At 41.3% G+C, this 16,079-nt stretch overlaps 1 protein-coding gene across 1 annotated transcript in view; it reads right to left on the bottom strand.

Annotated features, from left to right (window-relative positions):
• The window catches only part of PHLDB2 (pleckstrin homology-like domain, family B, member 2), a 54,557-nt gene that overhangs the window by 33,744 nt on the left and 4,734 nt on the right, over nt 1-16,079 (bottom strand). The window contains exons 2-5 of the mRNA XM_010010623.1: nt 16,065-16,079; nt 7,016-7,399; nt 4,563-4,706; nt 3,566-3,703 (exon numbers count right to left, since the gene is read on the bottom strand). The exon at nt 16,065-16,079 is cut by the window's right edge and continues 1,352 nt beyond it. Coding sequence (XP_010008925.1) covers nt 3,566-3,703; nt 4,563-4,706; nt 7,016-7,399; nt 16,065-16,079 — 681 coding nt within the window. The remainder of the gene's footprint in view (nt 1-3,565; nt 3,704-4,562; nt 4,707-7,015; nt 7,400-16,064) is intronic.

Below are 16,079 nucleotides of genomic sequence, written 5' to 3'. Positions count from 1 at the left end.
AGAAGGAGAAGGGACAAAGGAAAAGAATGAGATGATTGTAAGCTGTGCTCAAAAAGCATGGCCACAGAGACAAAGCCAGACCTTCCTCCATACACTAGCACGATTTCCAGTGTAGCTGAAAGCACAGGCCACACCAAACAGCTCTGGAAGTAGCTACCCCAGCCAGGACAACCAAGTCCTGGTAGCACTTGCACCTGGCAGAGATGCACCACAGCCAGAACTATTCTGAGTCCCGAAATGGGGCTAAAAGGCTCTGTCATCATCTTTTCAAAACAGCAACTGCTCATAGCTATTACTTCCAAAACCTAAGTAGAACAACCCTAATTGCTTTGTTCCTTACAATGTGTACGGTGGCATGCTCACAAAAGAAAGGGAAACACTTTGAAACCCACTGCAGGGTGTGCTCCACACTGTCTTCCCCACCAATTCATCTGTTCTTCCTCACCATGAGTCCTGCCATGTGCTCAGGCAGGTCTGAGCATGGACTCAAACAAAATCAGAATGCAGCTTACCATACAATGTACAAACCCACTTGCAAAATCCCTTCCTGATTTACAAGTAAGGTGCTGGGACACAGACAGTGTACCGCAGCAAAGAGCACGCTGGCATGGCCTGAAACTGAAGTCACGACTCTCTTGCCTTCAAGTTTTCCAGCTGATTCTCTTGCCTTGCAACGGCTGAAATCTGTGGCTTTAAAACTGTGCAAAACTTGGCAAAGCTTTCTGTCCTTATCTAAGTGAATTGTGCACAGGGCATTAAAAAAAAATAAATCAAAGAATTGGGCAGAAAGTAGTACAAGAGCTTCCACCATAGTCTATTCCAAGTACTAACATGGCCTAATAATTAGGTTGTAGTTTATGATCTCTCTTTTCAAGAATTTCACAAGTTTTTCAAACAGGTGCATGGTAAGGATGAAACACAACCAGGCAGGGGTTTCCTGTCAAACAGGTGCTGAGATCAGTGGCAAATTCCAGGAGCTGCTGAAGTCGCTCCAGAGACAAGTGCCATCATGTACAGCAGCAACACCGCACCACGTTTTTGAGAGTGAAATTAACTCTCACCTCAAGACGACACCATGCGGTGCGTTCGGATGTTACTCCCTTACCCTGACAGAAATGTAACCACTCTCTGAGCGATGGGACCAGACAGCTTCTTGCCAGGAAGCTTCATCAAAACCGAGACCACTGGTATTATTAGGGGTGAACATGGGCAACTAAAAGAAACTGTGATCACTGTGTGGACATTAGGACACTTGTCCTTGCAAGAAACAACACAAAAAGTACTATCAACAGCGTGGCAACTACTGGTCAAAACCTGAGCTTTTCAAACTATTTCAGCAAAAAGGACCACCTACAGCTCACACCCCAGCACCCCTTTTCGGGGGGGGTTGATTCTGCACTACTACAGAGGCAAGATGTCGCCTATCTGGCATCAGATTTGTAGGGCTGCCACCTTAGTTGTACAGACACACAAATCAAGCTTTAAAAAATGCTGCTGTTTCAAGCCAGCCAGAACTTTGATTTGTTGACACAATCAGTGCCATCTGTTTTGCTGGTTAACACTACTTTCTCCAGAACCCTTCAGCTGTCACTCTGTATTTTGCCCATTCGCAGAAGCTTGTCTCCCATTTCTTCCTTAAACTTCCACTTTCATACAACGCTTTCAGACACCTTCCAGAACAAAACCTGTGGGCTTTCTTAGAGTTTATTTCTACAAAGATAATTTCAGTATTAACTGAGCTGTAGCTTTAAGTCTAGAGCACACACTCACAGCTGGGTTTTCGTTTGTTTAAGAAAGAAAAGGAACACAGCAGAAAAGACAACTAAAATATTGTGTCTGATCTGACTAGTGGCATGCTTCATACTGAAAAAAAATGTTTAGAATGAACACGCCTTTTAAATAACAGAAGTGCTTTTTCTAGGTTGCTTTCCCTGTTTCAGTCCAACTGAAAATTTACTCTAGACCTGGAATTTTAATTTTCTGACAGCTACTCACTTATGTTCCGTCATATGACTGAAAGGAAATTCGAAACCCTCACATATTGTAAAATAATTTCTGTTATTTTCATTGAACTTTGAGGCTACTAGAGAAAAAAAAATATAAAAGGCAAAAGATCTCTTGAATTTCTGGACACATAATTTGTTACCACCTACCAACCACAACTTCTAGCAGCATCCTTTCAGAAGGTATATGTTTGCACCACCGTATCTTCTGTTCCCAACTTTCAACTCATCTTTATACTAAAAATCAGCTATGCAACACATTCTATGGACAACTTCAAATGTGACCACATCGAAAGCTGAATGATCACTGAGGAGCACATGAGAACAAGGAAAGCGCAAGCAGAAAAGTCCACAAAAGCTTAAACTGGATGTGTGCTGCCACGCCACAGGGTGGAGAGGTGGGAGCACCATTCTCCTCAGGCACAGGCTCAGTGAGGACAGCCACAAAACAGCAATCAGGCAGCAACTGAAGACAAAAAGCTCAGCATAAGATAATGCAAGCTGTGAGACGTGAGTTAAATGGGAACTGTGAAAAAGCTAAAAACGTGCAGCTTGTCTAAGAAAAAGCAAACAAAGCAGAAGACTTCCAGATATTTCTGGAAAGCTGGGAAAAAAAAAGAAAAGGGGGGGAAGACACTAGCTCAAGTATTTCCACAAGTGACAGGTTTAAATTATGAGATAGAGGATGAAATTTAAAAAGAAACATTACTGGCTGAAAGCCCTGGAAAAACTTCCCGACCTTGAGATATTATTGGCCATGGCTCATCCCCTGTGGAGAAGGTAACTGCGTGCCCGGAGAGGCCACCCGAGGGCCTGCTGGAGGGGGCCAGTGCTCCCTGGTTGGAGGGGGACAGCTTCATCTTCTAGGCTCTTTCCATTTCTGTACTTAAAATCTCATTATAGTACTATCCTATTTTGAAATACATGCTTTTATATATGTGTATATTTGCTGCATATCTGAGAGCAATTATCTGACTGTATAGGAAAACTGATTAATTCCTTGGACTTAATCACAGAGAGAATGTTCTACAGGATTAAAATTGCAGTCAGTCAGCAAACAAAATAAACCAACATAATTGCTTTAAAATTACATGCTTGACAGATGTCATACATCATATATTCTATATAATAATAAAGGCATTTTCTGAAACCATAGCCTTCTTTCATTCTGTTCCTTTGCTGAGAAAGGATTTTTTATTTTATTTCCAATTTAAAATATAGAACAATGGAAGGTAGTGGAACAGTTCAATCAATACTATTCTTTTAAACAACAGATAACCCAAGTCCAAGCCCTGTATGGATGTTCTATTAATCAAAAATATCTTTACATTAGGTCAGGTCTTTTTACTTAAGCATACTATATTTTCCTTGTCAAGCATACCTTGGGAAATCAGATTTTTTACAGAAAGATGATGTCAAGACAACTATATTTTTCTTCCACATTTATCAAGTAAATTTACTTAGACAGTACTTCATAAAATAACCTCCATCAATATGTTAATCATACAAATGTATTTTGAAGATCAAGCGGAACAGAGCAAACATCTAGCTAACTCAATTACCTTTGTCTTTTCACCAATAACATTTCTCTCCAGCTCAGCTATTTTTCTGTTTAGATGATCCAATATTTCCTTCTCTTTCAGCAGCTCTGTTGTTTCAGATTTCTGTTCCCCATCCAAAAGGGCACATTCCATATCCAACTAGGAACACAAAACAGTTTTCAGAAGCAGTCCAGATTATGAAGAAATCTTGATACATACTATTTTCTGGGGAAAGGGGAGTGAGCAGGTGATTATTCACAAGACAGAAACATTTAAAAAAGGGGGAGGGGATGGAAGAGGGAAATAAGTTTTACTGCCACGAAAGTTAAAAAGAGATCAACAAATCTAAGAAAAAATAAACCTGCAACTTAAAAACTACAAAATAAAATCCAAACCAACTTAAGTTTGAAGATACTTTTTTCCAAAACTTTTTCTGTTCTATCTCTTCTCTGTGCTTCCTCCTGTTATGATACTGTACCGATTCTCCGTGCTCAGGCTCCATAGGAAACCCTTCTGGAACAGCTGTTTCTTTCCTGTCGCTGATAATTGGAACAAGCACAACCCAAATGCCTGGCCAGCTTAGGCTGCAACTGTGAGATTCCAGAAGACAAGTGGGTGCCAACATACCCTCGCCACTGTAAAGCTGAAGAGGTTTTAGAGGAAGTTGTCTCACTTCCTTTCTCTTTAAACGGTCACAGGAGATACCACCATAAAACTCCCAAGTGACACAAGGTATTTAGATCAACTGAGTGACCATTAAACAAGCAAGATTGTTTCAATTCCATTTAGGAGTATAATGGTTACAGCTGGGAAAGTCTAATCTGAGCATCACATCCATCTCCCAGCTGGGGAAAAATAACCTTCATAGTAGGAGACCACCAGGTCCATCAGTCTGTGCCTAATCCTGGTGAAAAAGCACAGAATATGAATTCCCTACGTACTTGCTGAACTCACCAGACTTATGCTATGTAGACATACCTAACAAGCACAACTTCTAAAACAAAAACATATTTCATACCTCTCTTGAAGATTCATCCATCTGGTCATTTAAATCTTTGATCTTCTGCTCAAGTTCTTCCAAGTTATTTAGTATTACTATGCGCTCCTCCTCCAGTCGACCAAGCTCCTGCCCTCTTTGCTCATCACTTGTGCATTCTGGTATCTGCAGTTGCATGTTACAAGAGGTTCATTAGAAAGAGAGCTAAACACAATCTTTCCCCTTTCATACAGTGTTCAAGCACAGTACTGCTGGTTTTGAACCCACTACATATTTCATATCTACTATATTGCTATTTCTATATTTAGAAGGTGTACAAGAGAAACAAACATGATAGTTTACTTCCAGGCATTGGAAGTAAATTCCATACTTAACAGTAAATAATATTCATTCTACAGGAATTACTAAAACCTAACCTTTGAGAATACTTTACATGCTGTGCTATCTAGGTTGTAAAAATCCAATTGCTCCCTCATAAAAATAACAGACAGATAAAGATATTTTTTATGTGAATTTCAGCTGTTCATATAATAAAAGCCAGGCGGTAGGATAGACATTTTTGTAACCAGCCATTAAGATGGACAGCTTCTGTAAAATGACAAAAGTTGGTTCTGTCTCCCCAGTTAGCACTGAGGAAGTAGTACCCTTTAACGTTGCTTTTTTCATTTCCTTACTAGATTTACTTACATTTACTTACTAGATGACTGTGCCAAGAATTAAACGACATTATGAAGGAAACACCTGTGATCTTACACCAGCAAAGGCTAGATCAAAGAATATTGAGTTTCAAACATATTCTTCATGTTGATCTGACCCCAGGGGCTTGAGATCCAATTACCCTGGTAAAGCTGCTCACTCATTGTCCCCGGTCAGAATTAGAGGTGGGCTGTGAGCAGGGCAGTGTTAAACACTGGACCACACAGCCTTGCTCCAAAGAGGCTCAGCTCAGCTACTGAATGGCTATTCTGAGAGCAGGCATTTTGTCCTGAACAAATCTGATCTTGATATTTTAAAACAATGAGCTGTGTTTCATTAACACAGTTGCTTGTTACTGCTTTTCTGAGGGCTTAGCAGAACACACTTTACAATGAATGAATGAATGGTATTCCTTGATTAGCATTAGTAATCCTAGCAGGAAAGCCTCTTTTTTGCCCGGTATCCTGTTCGGATAATGCTGACATAACATCTTCGATTTCAATTTCCTAATAAGGATTTAAAATTGGATCTCTGACTTGCATGAAGAAAGCAACAAATGGGAAAGAAATGCAAGACCACAGTAACTTGTAAATGAAATGTCCTTCTACCTTTCAACACAGAAAGACCAAGTAAAACCATAATAGCATGTTTCTGTTCTGCATAATTTCACACTGAAAGACTCAGCAGATTTCCAGACACATACCCCCTTATAAGTTAAAATACTTCGCTATCACACCTCTCTTCTTCTAAACCTACATACTTCTACTGACAATAAAGATGTAAGTAAGTTAGCAAAGGTTAAATACAATTTATGTCAGGCATATAACCATGCTGAAACTGACACAGTGTGTAAATAATAATAAAAAGAATACACAAAGTATTTTGAAGACTTGAATCTGTTAAACAGAAACCTGGTTTTCTGGCTTTGCTTGGCCTTCTTATGCTCCTGATTCTAACTCTTGAATACAGCTATTTAATACCCGGCCTGTCACCAGGATTTGCTGCACTGCTGGTCTGGCACACCAGAGCCTGGGCACTGACCCAAAACTATGAAAGGCCCCCGCCCCAGCCCAGAGGATGCTGCTGCTGCCCTAGCTGAAGGAAATCGTTATGAATGCTGCTAGCTTGTTCTTTAAAGGACAGTCTCCCTTCAGGAATGGAATAGCAGTGCAAAGTACACAGGAAAGGAGCTGCAGCTCATTAAACACAGGAGCTGGGTGAGGGAGGCAGGAGGCTGGCTGCCACTGCACACCCCAGGAGAGGCAACAGGTGATTACAAGTGGCTCAGGTCCAGCCCTGGGAAAGGAGGCAGGACAGGCTCACAGAACGCTTCTTTACCTCCTGTGCAACTGTTCTGGTTTGCCCATGAGAAAAAACATCCTCCTCTTACAGAAGACAGCAGCCTCAGGCTGGAGAAGATAGCAGAGCTTCCCTTCCCTCCTATATCCCAGCACGGTGCTAAACAGGATTCCTAAAACCCTCCTTATTTAGGTAGCTATGACTGTTCAAGCAAACACTTCTCCCTCAGAAAATCTTAAGACTCTTCCTGAACTGTACATACTTCTGAAAAAAAAACCCAACCAACCCACCCTTCCAGTACCAATAGCTTCCACAGAAGATGAAACAATCATCTGCAGGCTGCTAAACTGTGTGAGTTCCTAGATTAATTCTCACACCTAAGACCTCCTAATTATGGCCCTGCCAGGAAAGCCGGCTCCTATAGGAGGATTTCCAGTGGTCAAACCTGGATTGTACTCTTTCCTCCTACAGAGCGTTACCTTTGGTGTGATGCTCAGGTAGGATGATTCGGTGGCATCCTTCAGGAAGCCAGGAGCAGCAAAAGGTGGGGACTTTGCACTTTCATTGAAGTGCTCCTCGGTTCTCAACCCTCTAGAGGAGAGGAGAGCACCAGTGCCACGACTGTGGCTGCTCAGCTCCGAGAAATCCGAATCGCTTGCAGATGACTTCAAGTGGCCTCTGAACCTTGTTTCCAGATTCATCTGGGAGTCTTCGAACACCGAATCCTCATCAGAGAGCTGAAGTTTTTCAAGTTCTTTGTTAATTTTTTGAACATCAGCAACTGTTGTAGCTGCAGCCGGGTCGCTGTCGGATTTGGAGTATTCTGCACACAGATTGAGGATTGTCTCCAGCCGCTGTCGTTCCTAGTTTAAGAAAAAAAGATAATAGCACTAAGCATTACATGTGAGCTGATGACATTAGAAGAAGTTTTCTGGGTTTTTTTGGGTTTGTTTGCTTGGTATGGGAGTTTTTTTAGAGTGAAAGATTAAAGCCCTCCAGTTCCATCTGTATGTGTAACACTTAGAGATAAACATATACATAAATAAATTACAATGCAAGATGAAGAATCAGAGTTCACATGGAAGAAGAACTTAAAAAATTAAAAGTACATTTCACAGAAATTAATTGCTACTTAAATAAGATGCCCTAACACTTACTTATCTTTCCAACGTACAAAATCTTAATATTGTTTATTCAGGTTGTTGTAACCATACCCCATTTGTATGTACACATGTCCACTGAGGTCACTGCATAAATCACTAATGGTTCCACTTTACACTTACGCTATACTCCTACAAAGCTGCCAAATTTCACACAGATTTTCCATGATCTCACTCATTCCTGACTTTTCTTGATTTTCTGCTTTGCTAACTTTTGATTCCCTTTTCTTGGGAGAGAGGTTGTCCCCATTTTGAAACACACAGTTTTAGGATCATTAACAGAAAAATGAGGCATCATGTCTAAAATACAACAGATGTCAAATGCACAGATAGGGGGGAAATCTTTATTTACCAGTTAACTCAAATTCCCTAGGGATTCATACCAACATGTCAAACTTGAGAATCTGAATAGCTGTGCCAGTTTGACCTGACGCATTTCAAGTTGCTACAAACATTTAATGCTCTAAGGATTTCTAGATCTATATGATAATTTTCATAAAGTACCAGAAAGCTATATTTGTTTTATACTACTGTATGCATAGCTTCCTGTAACTTCAGTTTCAGACTATTTTCTTTTACATTTTTAAGGGGTAATTCTTTTATGTGATCTCATGTTTCTTTTGCTGAAGAAGAAAAATAATATTTAAAAAAAAATGCTTACCATAAGCCTATTGAAAGTTGTGCTGGAAAAAAAGACCTCTGTGAGAGTTCCATGCTTGGCATTAATACCTGCACTAATGAGCTCATTTCTGATTTCTAGGAAATCCTACTTTTTTTTAAGTAGTATTTAAAAGGAAAGCCAGAAAACCAAAACCCTCAGCCTCCTTCCCCAAGAACCACTGCAGACATACTCACTTTCCAAGCTCTACCTGGCATTACATTCGCAATTATGATTTGCAAAGCAGCTACTTGTGACAGTCCCAACACTCCCTATGCCCAACAGCAAGTAATAACAAGGATCAAGCAAAGCAGTTGGGGCAATGCATTGCCTGCCCCTTCCCTTCAGCAAGACATTGGAGTTTCATGAAAGATTAATACCAGTGTACAAGCACACAGCACTTTATACAGCTACCAAGAGATTACGCAGTTGTATGCACTACGCATTCACATCACCCCACATCACCCGTAGTTAAGAGCTGCATTTCTGAGCTGGAGAACCCATCTGAACCCATCAATTTCCAAGCAATACCCAACCTAGACAGTGCTACAAGACAGAAGTTTTGCCTTCAGGTAGCTTATTCCCAGGTTCCCTCTGAAGCCTCTTGTACCAGCACCGGCACGGACGAGCCGCTGAAGTAACAGAGCCTGGGGCAGCTGCAGAGCAGCAATTGCAAGCTTGTATTTTCCACAAAATGGGTCCAAGCAAATTCTGCAGACAACTTTCAACCCCAAATGATCAACATAATTATAACTCCCCAGAGCCCTGCTGCCTCAAGGCAACCACTGCCTCTTCCCTTACCCCTCCAATGCCGCTGTCCTCCCTCTTACTAAGTCTTTTGGCCACGCAACCCAATTCCTAAAGCACTGTGCAAGTGCTGGCTGGGACCGCTGGTAATTATGCAGCTCTCCCTGTTGTGACGGCATCGGGCCTGGCCCTTTCATACAGTCAGCGTAATGGTTTTATAGATGGGAAACATCTATAAATGACATCAGGACATCCTTCCCTGCAACAACAGGGTATATCAGGTTACCCCCTGCCAAGCCTCCATCCCTTCAATAATAATAGGAAATGGCAAATTCCAAAGCGCAGCTGCTGCTTATCCTAACCTAAGCGCTCAGGTAAGGGGCTCTCACTGCAAATTGCCCTTTGCTGAGCAGCCAGGAAAAAGGAAAAAACAGGATAATTTTTTTCCACAAGTCCCAGATGCTCATTAAAGCTCAAAATTTGCAGGAAAATCTCTGCCAGTCTTCAAAAAACTCCTGATGAACTTTCAGCCACATTACAGAAATACTGATATCTCTCACTTCTATTTTGACATGTGCTGAGAGGCTTATGGACAGGAAGCTCTGCGGTTATTTTATACGCTCTATTCTCATCATTTCATCTCAGCCAACTCATTCCATCTACAGCACATCTGCATTTAACTGTTTCCAGCATAAATTTACAAGTCAAGGAGCGAGAAGGGGAAGCACCCCTGGAATGAAAAGTGCAAAAGCAGTAGCACATGGAAAATCCAGCCAATAATTCTGCAAGAAGTATGACACAAGTTATTTGTGACATTGAACACAGTAGAGGGGAAAGAAAAAAGGTATGTCACAAGAGGGAAATTGGTTTAAAATTGGCTCTGGCAGGCGGGTAGGGTGTTCAATCAAGCCTTGCAAACCTTTGAGTTTATTTCCCCATATAATGTCTTTTCTAACAGCCTAAAATGTCTGCATGTATTTTCTGTGGATCTCTGCACATGTATGAGTTTTACAAATGCATAAAGGTGACACTTTATATAGATATCAGGGCAAGACTTGGTTAATCAGCTGCGGCAAGCAGGAAGCTCTTTAGATAAATGCTATTAACAACTGGATAACCCCAGATTACATTAAAAATACAGGTGCACTCTACCCTGTGTGACCAATGCTAATGAGAATTATGGTTACTCCATGCAGCCAGGGCTCCCTTTGCCTGAAGAGGCTGTTGCTCTTTTCAGCTACCAAGGAACAGTACTTTTCCACTGTTGCTCTTTAAAAACAACCAAGCTTCATAGCAAAAGCTTGGAGCGGTAGCTAGTCTAAAAGGATGGTGGGGAAAGAGGTGGAAAGACTGGGGAAGAGAGCAGCAGAAGCTTCCCAAACTTACTTTATTACAAATGCATTCAGTATCCCACAGACAAGAGGCAGGAAAAAGGGTTGTCTTTCCTTCCTGCATTTCTAAGGAGCTGGTAATTTCACATGTGCCAGATAGTGAGATGCTGATTTCAAAGCTAGGCTTTAACTGGGTGGTGAGAACAGCTCACCAACTATCCTTCCCCTTCAGTCTGCAACAGTTTCTCACTCCAGCTACACTTACTTTCTCATTTTCAGCCCTTGTTTTGCTATAGTCTTTTGGCTCTGAGGTTACCACTAGCAGCACAGAATTCAGGAAAAGTGCCCGTATTCCATGTCCATCTCTTACAGAGGATGCACAGGCAGCCTCTCATGGCAAAGGCACCCGCATGGAGTAGAGCTGCAGAGGGACCACCTCAGCTCAGGACAGAGGATGGGGTACAGGGACCAGATTATCACACCTCATCTTTACCTTCCTGTTACAGATGCAGAAGAAATGGACTGGTAAAAGCAGAAGAGATAAGTGGAATGGAGCAAAGTCAGCCTCTAGGGAGAAACTGAGCAGACAGCTTTGTGCAGAACTAGTTCCTGTACCTGCAGGCGTGTATTAGGCTCCTGAAGAAATGCTACTGGCTTCCAAAATAAGAGCACTGTTCAGACCAGTGCCCTTTTGCCCCTATAGTACCTATGCAGAAGCTCCCTTTCAAATCACGCTGAGGGCAAGAGCCTGAAGACTAGAGCTCCAGTGCGGTACTTAAATCCTGTAAATGAGAACACGTCTCCTGAAATGAATTTCTTCCTGGCCCATATAGCCACAAAAATTAAGTATATTTAATAATCCAAAGTGTGAATTACAGACCCCCCCCAGGAATGCTTTGGAACATAATTAAAACTGAATGTTCCTGAAAATCTACTAAGTTGTCAGTATTAGTTATATACTGCAGAGTTTTTTTTATCCTATTACATGACACTTGTTAATTTACTAAACTAAATTGATGTTAAGTAGCTATTCTGCAGTGCTACACAGACTGTCGAATACTAGTGGTAGGAAAAATTACCTTCATCTAGCCTTTGCGTACTTGGCTGGGCTTTCTGTAAGAGGCAAGTCACTTACACTTTTACATACAGCTTGGGTACTTTGTGTTTAAAGGGTCTATAAAAAGATACAGTGCCAATTTATAAAACATGTATATGAGGTTTTTCTGAGCTGTACGGGAGATTTACGTAAGCTCTAACAACCATAATTTTAAAGCACTATCACCTTGCAAATTAAAAAATATTTTCATTTCATTTTCCCCTCACATGAGGACATCTTACTGAATTGTAAATGCATTAATGCAAACCAGGCACAGAGATATTCTGTATTATTTCCTATTTGCTGAATAAACTTAATGAAAACTTCTTTTGACCGTAAAAATGTGGACTATGGAATAAGGTCCTTGAATTTTATTATTGCTCATTCGGGCATCAGTCGTATAAGCTGAAATCTCCCCCAACACAATTCCTGGGCAGAATTTCATTAACAAGCATATGTTTATAGATCAGTACTAACAGCTGGACTATGGAAGGTGTCATGCAGATATTGCATGTGTAATTTTTAAGTACCTACCACCATCTAGAGGAAATACACTGTACTGCCTAAAAACCAGCAGTACAAAAATCATGTTCAGTGCTATTCAAATGAGCGGGCATCAAACAAAACAGATGGCCTTAATATCTATCTGACTATGTTGGCTGTGCTGTTCCACCCCCAACCTCCCCATGGGCTGAAGAGAAAGGCTGCCTTTCAGTTCCAGCAGCTACCACAATTGGGCTTTTATGTCAGATAGGAAAAAAAAGGCAAGATCTCCTCTTAAAAAAAAAATTCAATAGCTACTGAATCTCATTGAACATTCTTAGATCACAGTGATAATTTTTTTTCCTTGTTTATAAGGCTTCTGGGCTAGCTTCAGCAATAGCTGAATAGCTCTGACTTCTGCTTGTCAGAGTACCATACTTAAAATTTGTATAAACATCCCTACACCAAGATGCAATGTCTGATCAGCTGGGCTGGAGAGGATGCAGCAGCAGGCTGTGACCCACCAGCCCTGTGCAAGGTCCAGGAGCAATGTCGTGCCATCCCATCAGTCCCCAGCGCTCAGCAGTAACGCTGGAGGGATGGCAGTGACCAGAACCCTGGTTCCTCCTGCTCCGAGAGTCACAGCGGAACAGGCTGGCAGAACAGAAGTGGCATCAGCCTTCAGCTCATTTGGGTGAACCCAGCCCAAAAAGGTAAATCTAATGAAGGAGAAACACCAAATTCTACACAAGTACATACATGTCTTTTCTCTTTGGTGCATGGGAGCAAATTAAAACTCAGATGTTTAAATAATTTAGAAACAAAAAGAAAAGCCCTGAAATGTGCATCTTCACTATTTGTATTTTTTACCTTTTTTAATTTTATTTTTAAATTTAATTTTCTTTTTTTTTTAATTCCCTTTTTATTTCTTTGGGCAATGACAGCAATCATTTGGTTTCATACACAGGCTATAGCAGCAGCTCAAATACAAAATTCCAGGGAAGCCTCTGTCACTTAGAAAGCAAACAAAGCACAAGTAAAACTCATAGAATAATTTATATGAAAAACAAAAAGAAAAAAAACGTGAAAGCAAGTAGAAGAGACCAGGGACAGACACTAAGTCAGATTATGACGCATGCATAGATTCTGGATTTTTAATTATTGTAGTAGAAGTGAATAGCTGCTATCAAACACAACACCCCAAAACTACTCTGTGCCAGCAGAATAGCTACAGGGGCAGTGCTGGTGCAAAGAAAGATACTCTCCACTTCGTATCTGGGCCATAGAGCAGTCTAATGCTCTAAAAATGAGGCTTGTGTTTCTGATTAAGTTGTCTGAGTAGTCCTTCATTTTTCTTCTGTCTATATCTTGCCTCAAAAACACAGTGTGGAAGGTTTGATGCTTATGCAAAGAGGGACTACATTCTTCCTGCCATCCACCTACCACTCAATCTGAACTTTTACTCAGCACTGAAACCCCAAAGCACAGTGTTTGCTATCCATGGGTGCTTGTTTAGTTGGGGTTTTTTAATCACTCCTTCTCCCACCCACTCCCAACCTTCCCTCCCCGCCAAAAAAAAAAAGAAAGAGACCTGGCAGACCTGGATCTCTAACCTTTGTCCATCCCAGGGTACACAAGGTCAGATAAAACTGCTCTTTGGAAGCTCAGGCTTGATACATAAAGACCCTGTTTGGATGGACCCATGACCAGATCCACACAAAAGGGCAAAAATAAAACCAAAACAGGACAGGCCCTAATGTACAAGCAGCTGATGTGTGGATTTTATTTTTTTTTTTTTAATATATACTTCTTCTCAGATATCTAAAAGCCTGTTTATGGCATTTTTCAGACTCTCAAACCATTGGAAGGAGGCGCTCTCCTGATAGTCAACTCTTTCACCAGATAGCCCTAGTAAGGGGGAAAGAAAAATATCGAGCAGGATCTTGAACAGAAGATGGACTCAAGCACGATGAAGTTACTTCATGTTCAAATTATACACAATATTCAAAACATACTATTTTTTCAAAAACTTTAACATGCTTGGAAAAACAGTAGGCAAATTCTCTTTTTAAAGAATCAGAACTTAATAGTAAGTACTGTCTGGTCAGAAAAGAAATGGGGGAAGTGGGAAGGGAGTCATTATATCCATATAAAAACCCAGAACAATTTCTAGCATTACTGAATAGTGAAACAACTCCGTATCTTCCATCCCTCACAAAACAAACAAACTCAAAACAAAACACCCCTCCCCTATTCTCTTTGAAATACAAATACGCTCTACTATGTTGTCTTTTATGACTGATTATCCACGGGTTTACAGCACGACTGTCTGGAAAACCCTCTGATAAGAAGCAAACAGCCCTTTGCACACACTAAACCACCAGGAGTAGGGAAAAGAGAGGAGACTTCCTATAGGAGTGAGAGAACAGCAGGGAGAAGGCGGCAAGGAGAGAGAAACAACCCACCAGCATTTCTGCTGATGCTTCCCACTCATGCATGCACAAGCATAAGAACCTTCCCTAAACTGCCCAGTCTTTTCACTCAGAGCTGGCCCTCCTTGCCCCAGTGAGCCCAGCCCCTGCTCCCAAGAAGCTGACCCTTCACAGGGAGCCAGCAGAGGTTTCGGTGGGCGAAGGGGACAAGGCAGGGCAGAGATACACACTGTGCCACTCACCAAAGGTGAAAGGGGCTGTGCCTGCTGCCCCTTTACACCTCAACTCTATAGCCCTGGCTTTAAGCAGGCAAAGATGAACATTTTCACATCTTGCAAACCAACAGCAATGTATCTTAAAGGCTACAGTGCTGAGCCTATTAGAGATAAAATGTCAGCCTCCTGCTCACACAACAGGTTCTTCACCAACTTGCATAAAGGACATAGGGGAGATGGGAGGGAGACGTGAATGGGTTACCATCCTTCAGCTGAACCTGCTTGCAGGAGCAGCTTGAAACTGGAGCAGTGGCCCTGCACAACCAACAGGCTACTGCTATTGGCTTCCTGATGGGCATCCCACTGCTCCCACATCCCACTGCTTCTCATGGTTTTTCAACCTGGCCTGCCTGAGAAGTGAACTCCCCTGCAGGTTTGCTACCTGTATGCAAACTAGACAGGTTTAAGAGTATCCTACCCCCACTTTGCTCAAATCCATGATGACTTTAAATAAAGCACACAAATTTAATGTCTCAAATCTAAGACTCAGCAATACAAATTGGCCATCTAACAACCCTGGTTTCTGGGTGGGCAGTAAAATCAGTATAATATTAATGCATGTTAATAGGGTCAGAGAAAACTTTTTTCAAAGAAATACTAAGTATGCTTTCAGAGACAGTTTCAATAAGACTTTTCCAACTATCTTTGTGTGTTCTGAAGACCTCTATGTTTTTCCTACCCAAAAGTTGTTTCGGTAATACATAATTTACATTTTACTCCCAAGTTTCTCCCCAAGCTGAAGCAGTATGCACTGCTTTACATTTTGACTAGAAACAAAGATAGAAACTCTGGCCCTCTCTTCTACTCTCTATTTTGTGAGGGGGAGAAGCAAGGAGGCCTGTATTTTAATGAAAATATTCAGAAGGAAAAACCACAACCAAGCAGAGAAAGCTCTGATGATGGATGTTGAACCCATACCAATGTATACCTGACACTATAGCACACATGGCTGAGCAGCTTGTAGTGAAGTCTCTTTTTTTTACCCACTTACCACAAAAATCATCTAAAGCAGAAAGTGCTGGATCCCTGCAGTGTAATTTGTGGGTTTTATGTACGTAGGCATTTTAACAGAGCTCACAGGATGACTGAAGGCAATTTACATGGGTTCCAACATTTTTTAAGATGGCTGAATGGTTTATCCCTATCCAAGCTGTTACAGCAGGACACTATTTAAGCATTAGCTTCATGGACAGCAATGATAAACAAGGCATCTGAAGCAGGCAACATTTGAATTTCAAAACATGTCAGCCTATGCTTTGCTGTACATTCCTGGTGGCCAGATCTGGGATGGACATTGTCCAAATGCTAAAATGCCATGAAAAACTAAAAGGAAGAGAAAAAATTACCAGCCGTTCCATCTC

This window comes from Nestor notabilis, unplaced genomic scaffold (assembly GCF_000696875.1).
Source record: "Nestor notabilis isolate BGI_N333 unplaced genomic scaffold, ASM69687v1 scaffold18852, whole genome shotgun sequence".
In the NCBI taxonomy this organism is placed as follows: Eukaryota; Metazoa; Chordata; class Aves; order Psittaciformes; family Psittacidae; genus Nestor; species Nestor notabilis.
The sequence above is the reverse complement of the archived record's forward strand: the minus strand, read 5'-3'. Positions and strand labels throughout refer to the sequence as shown.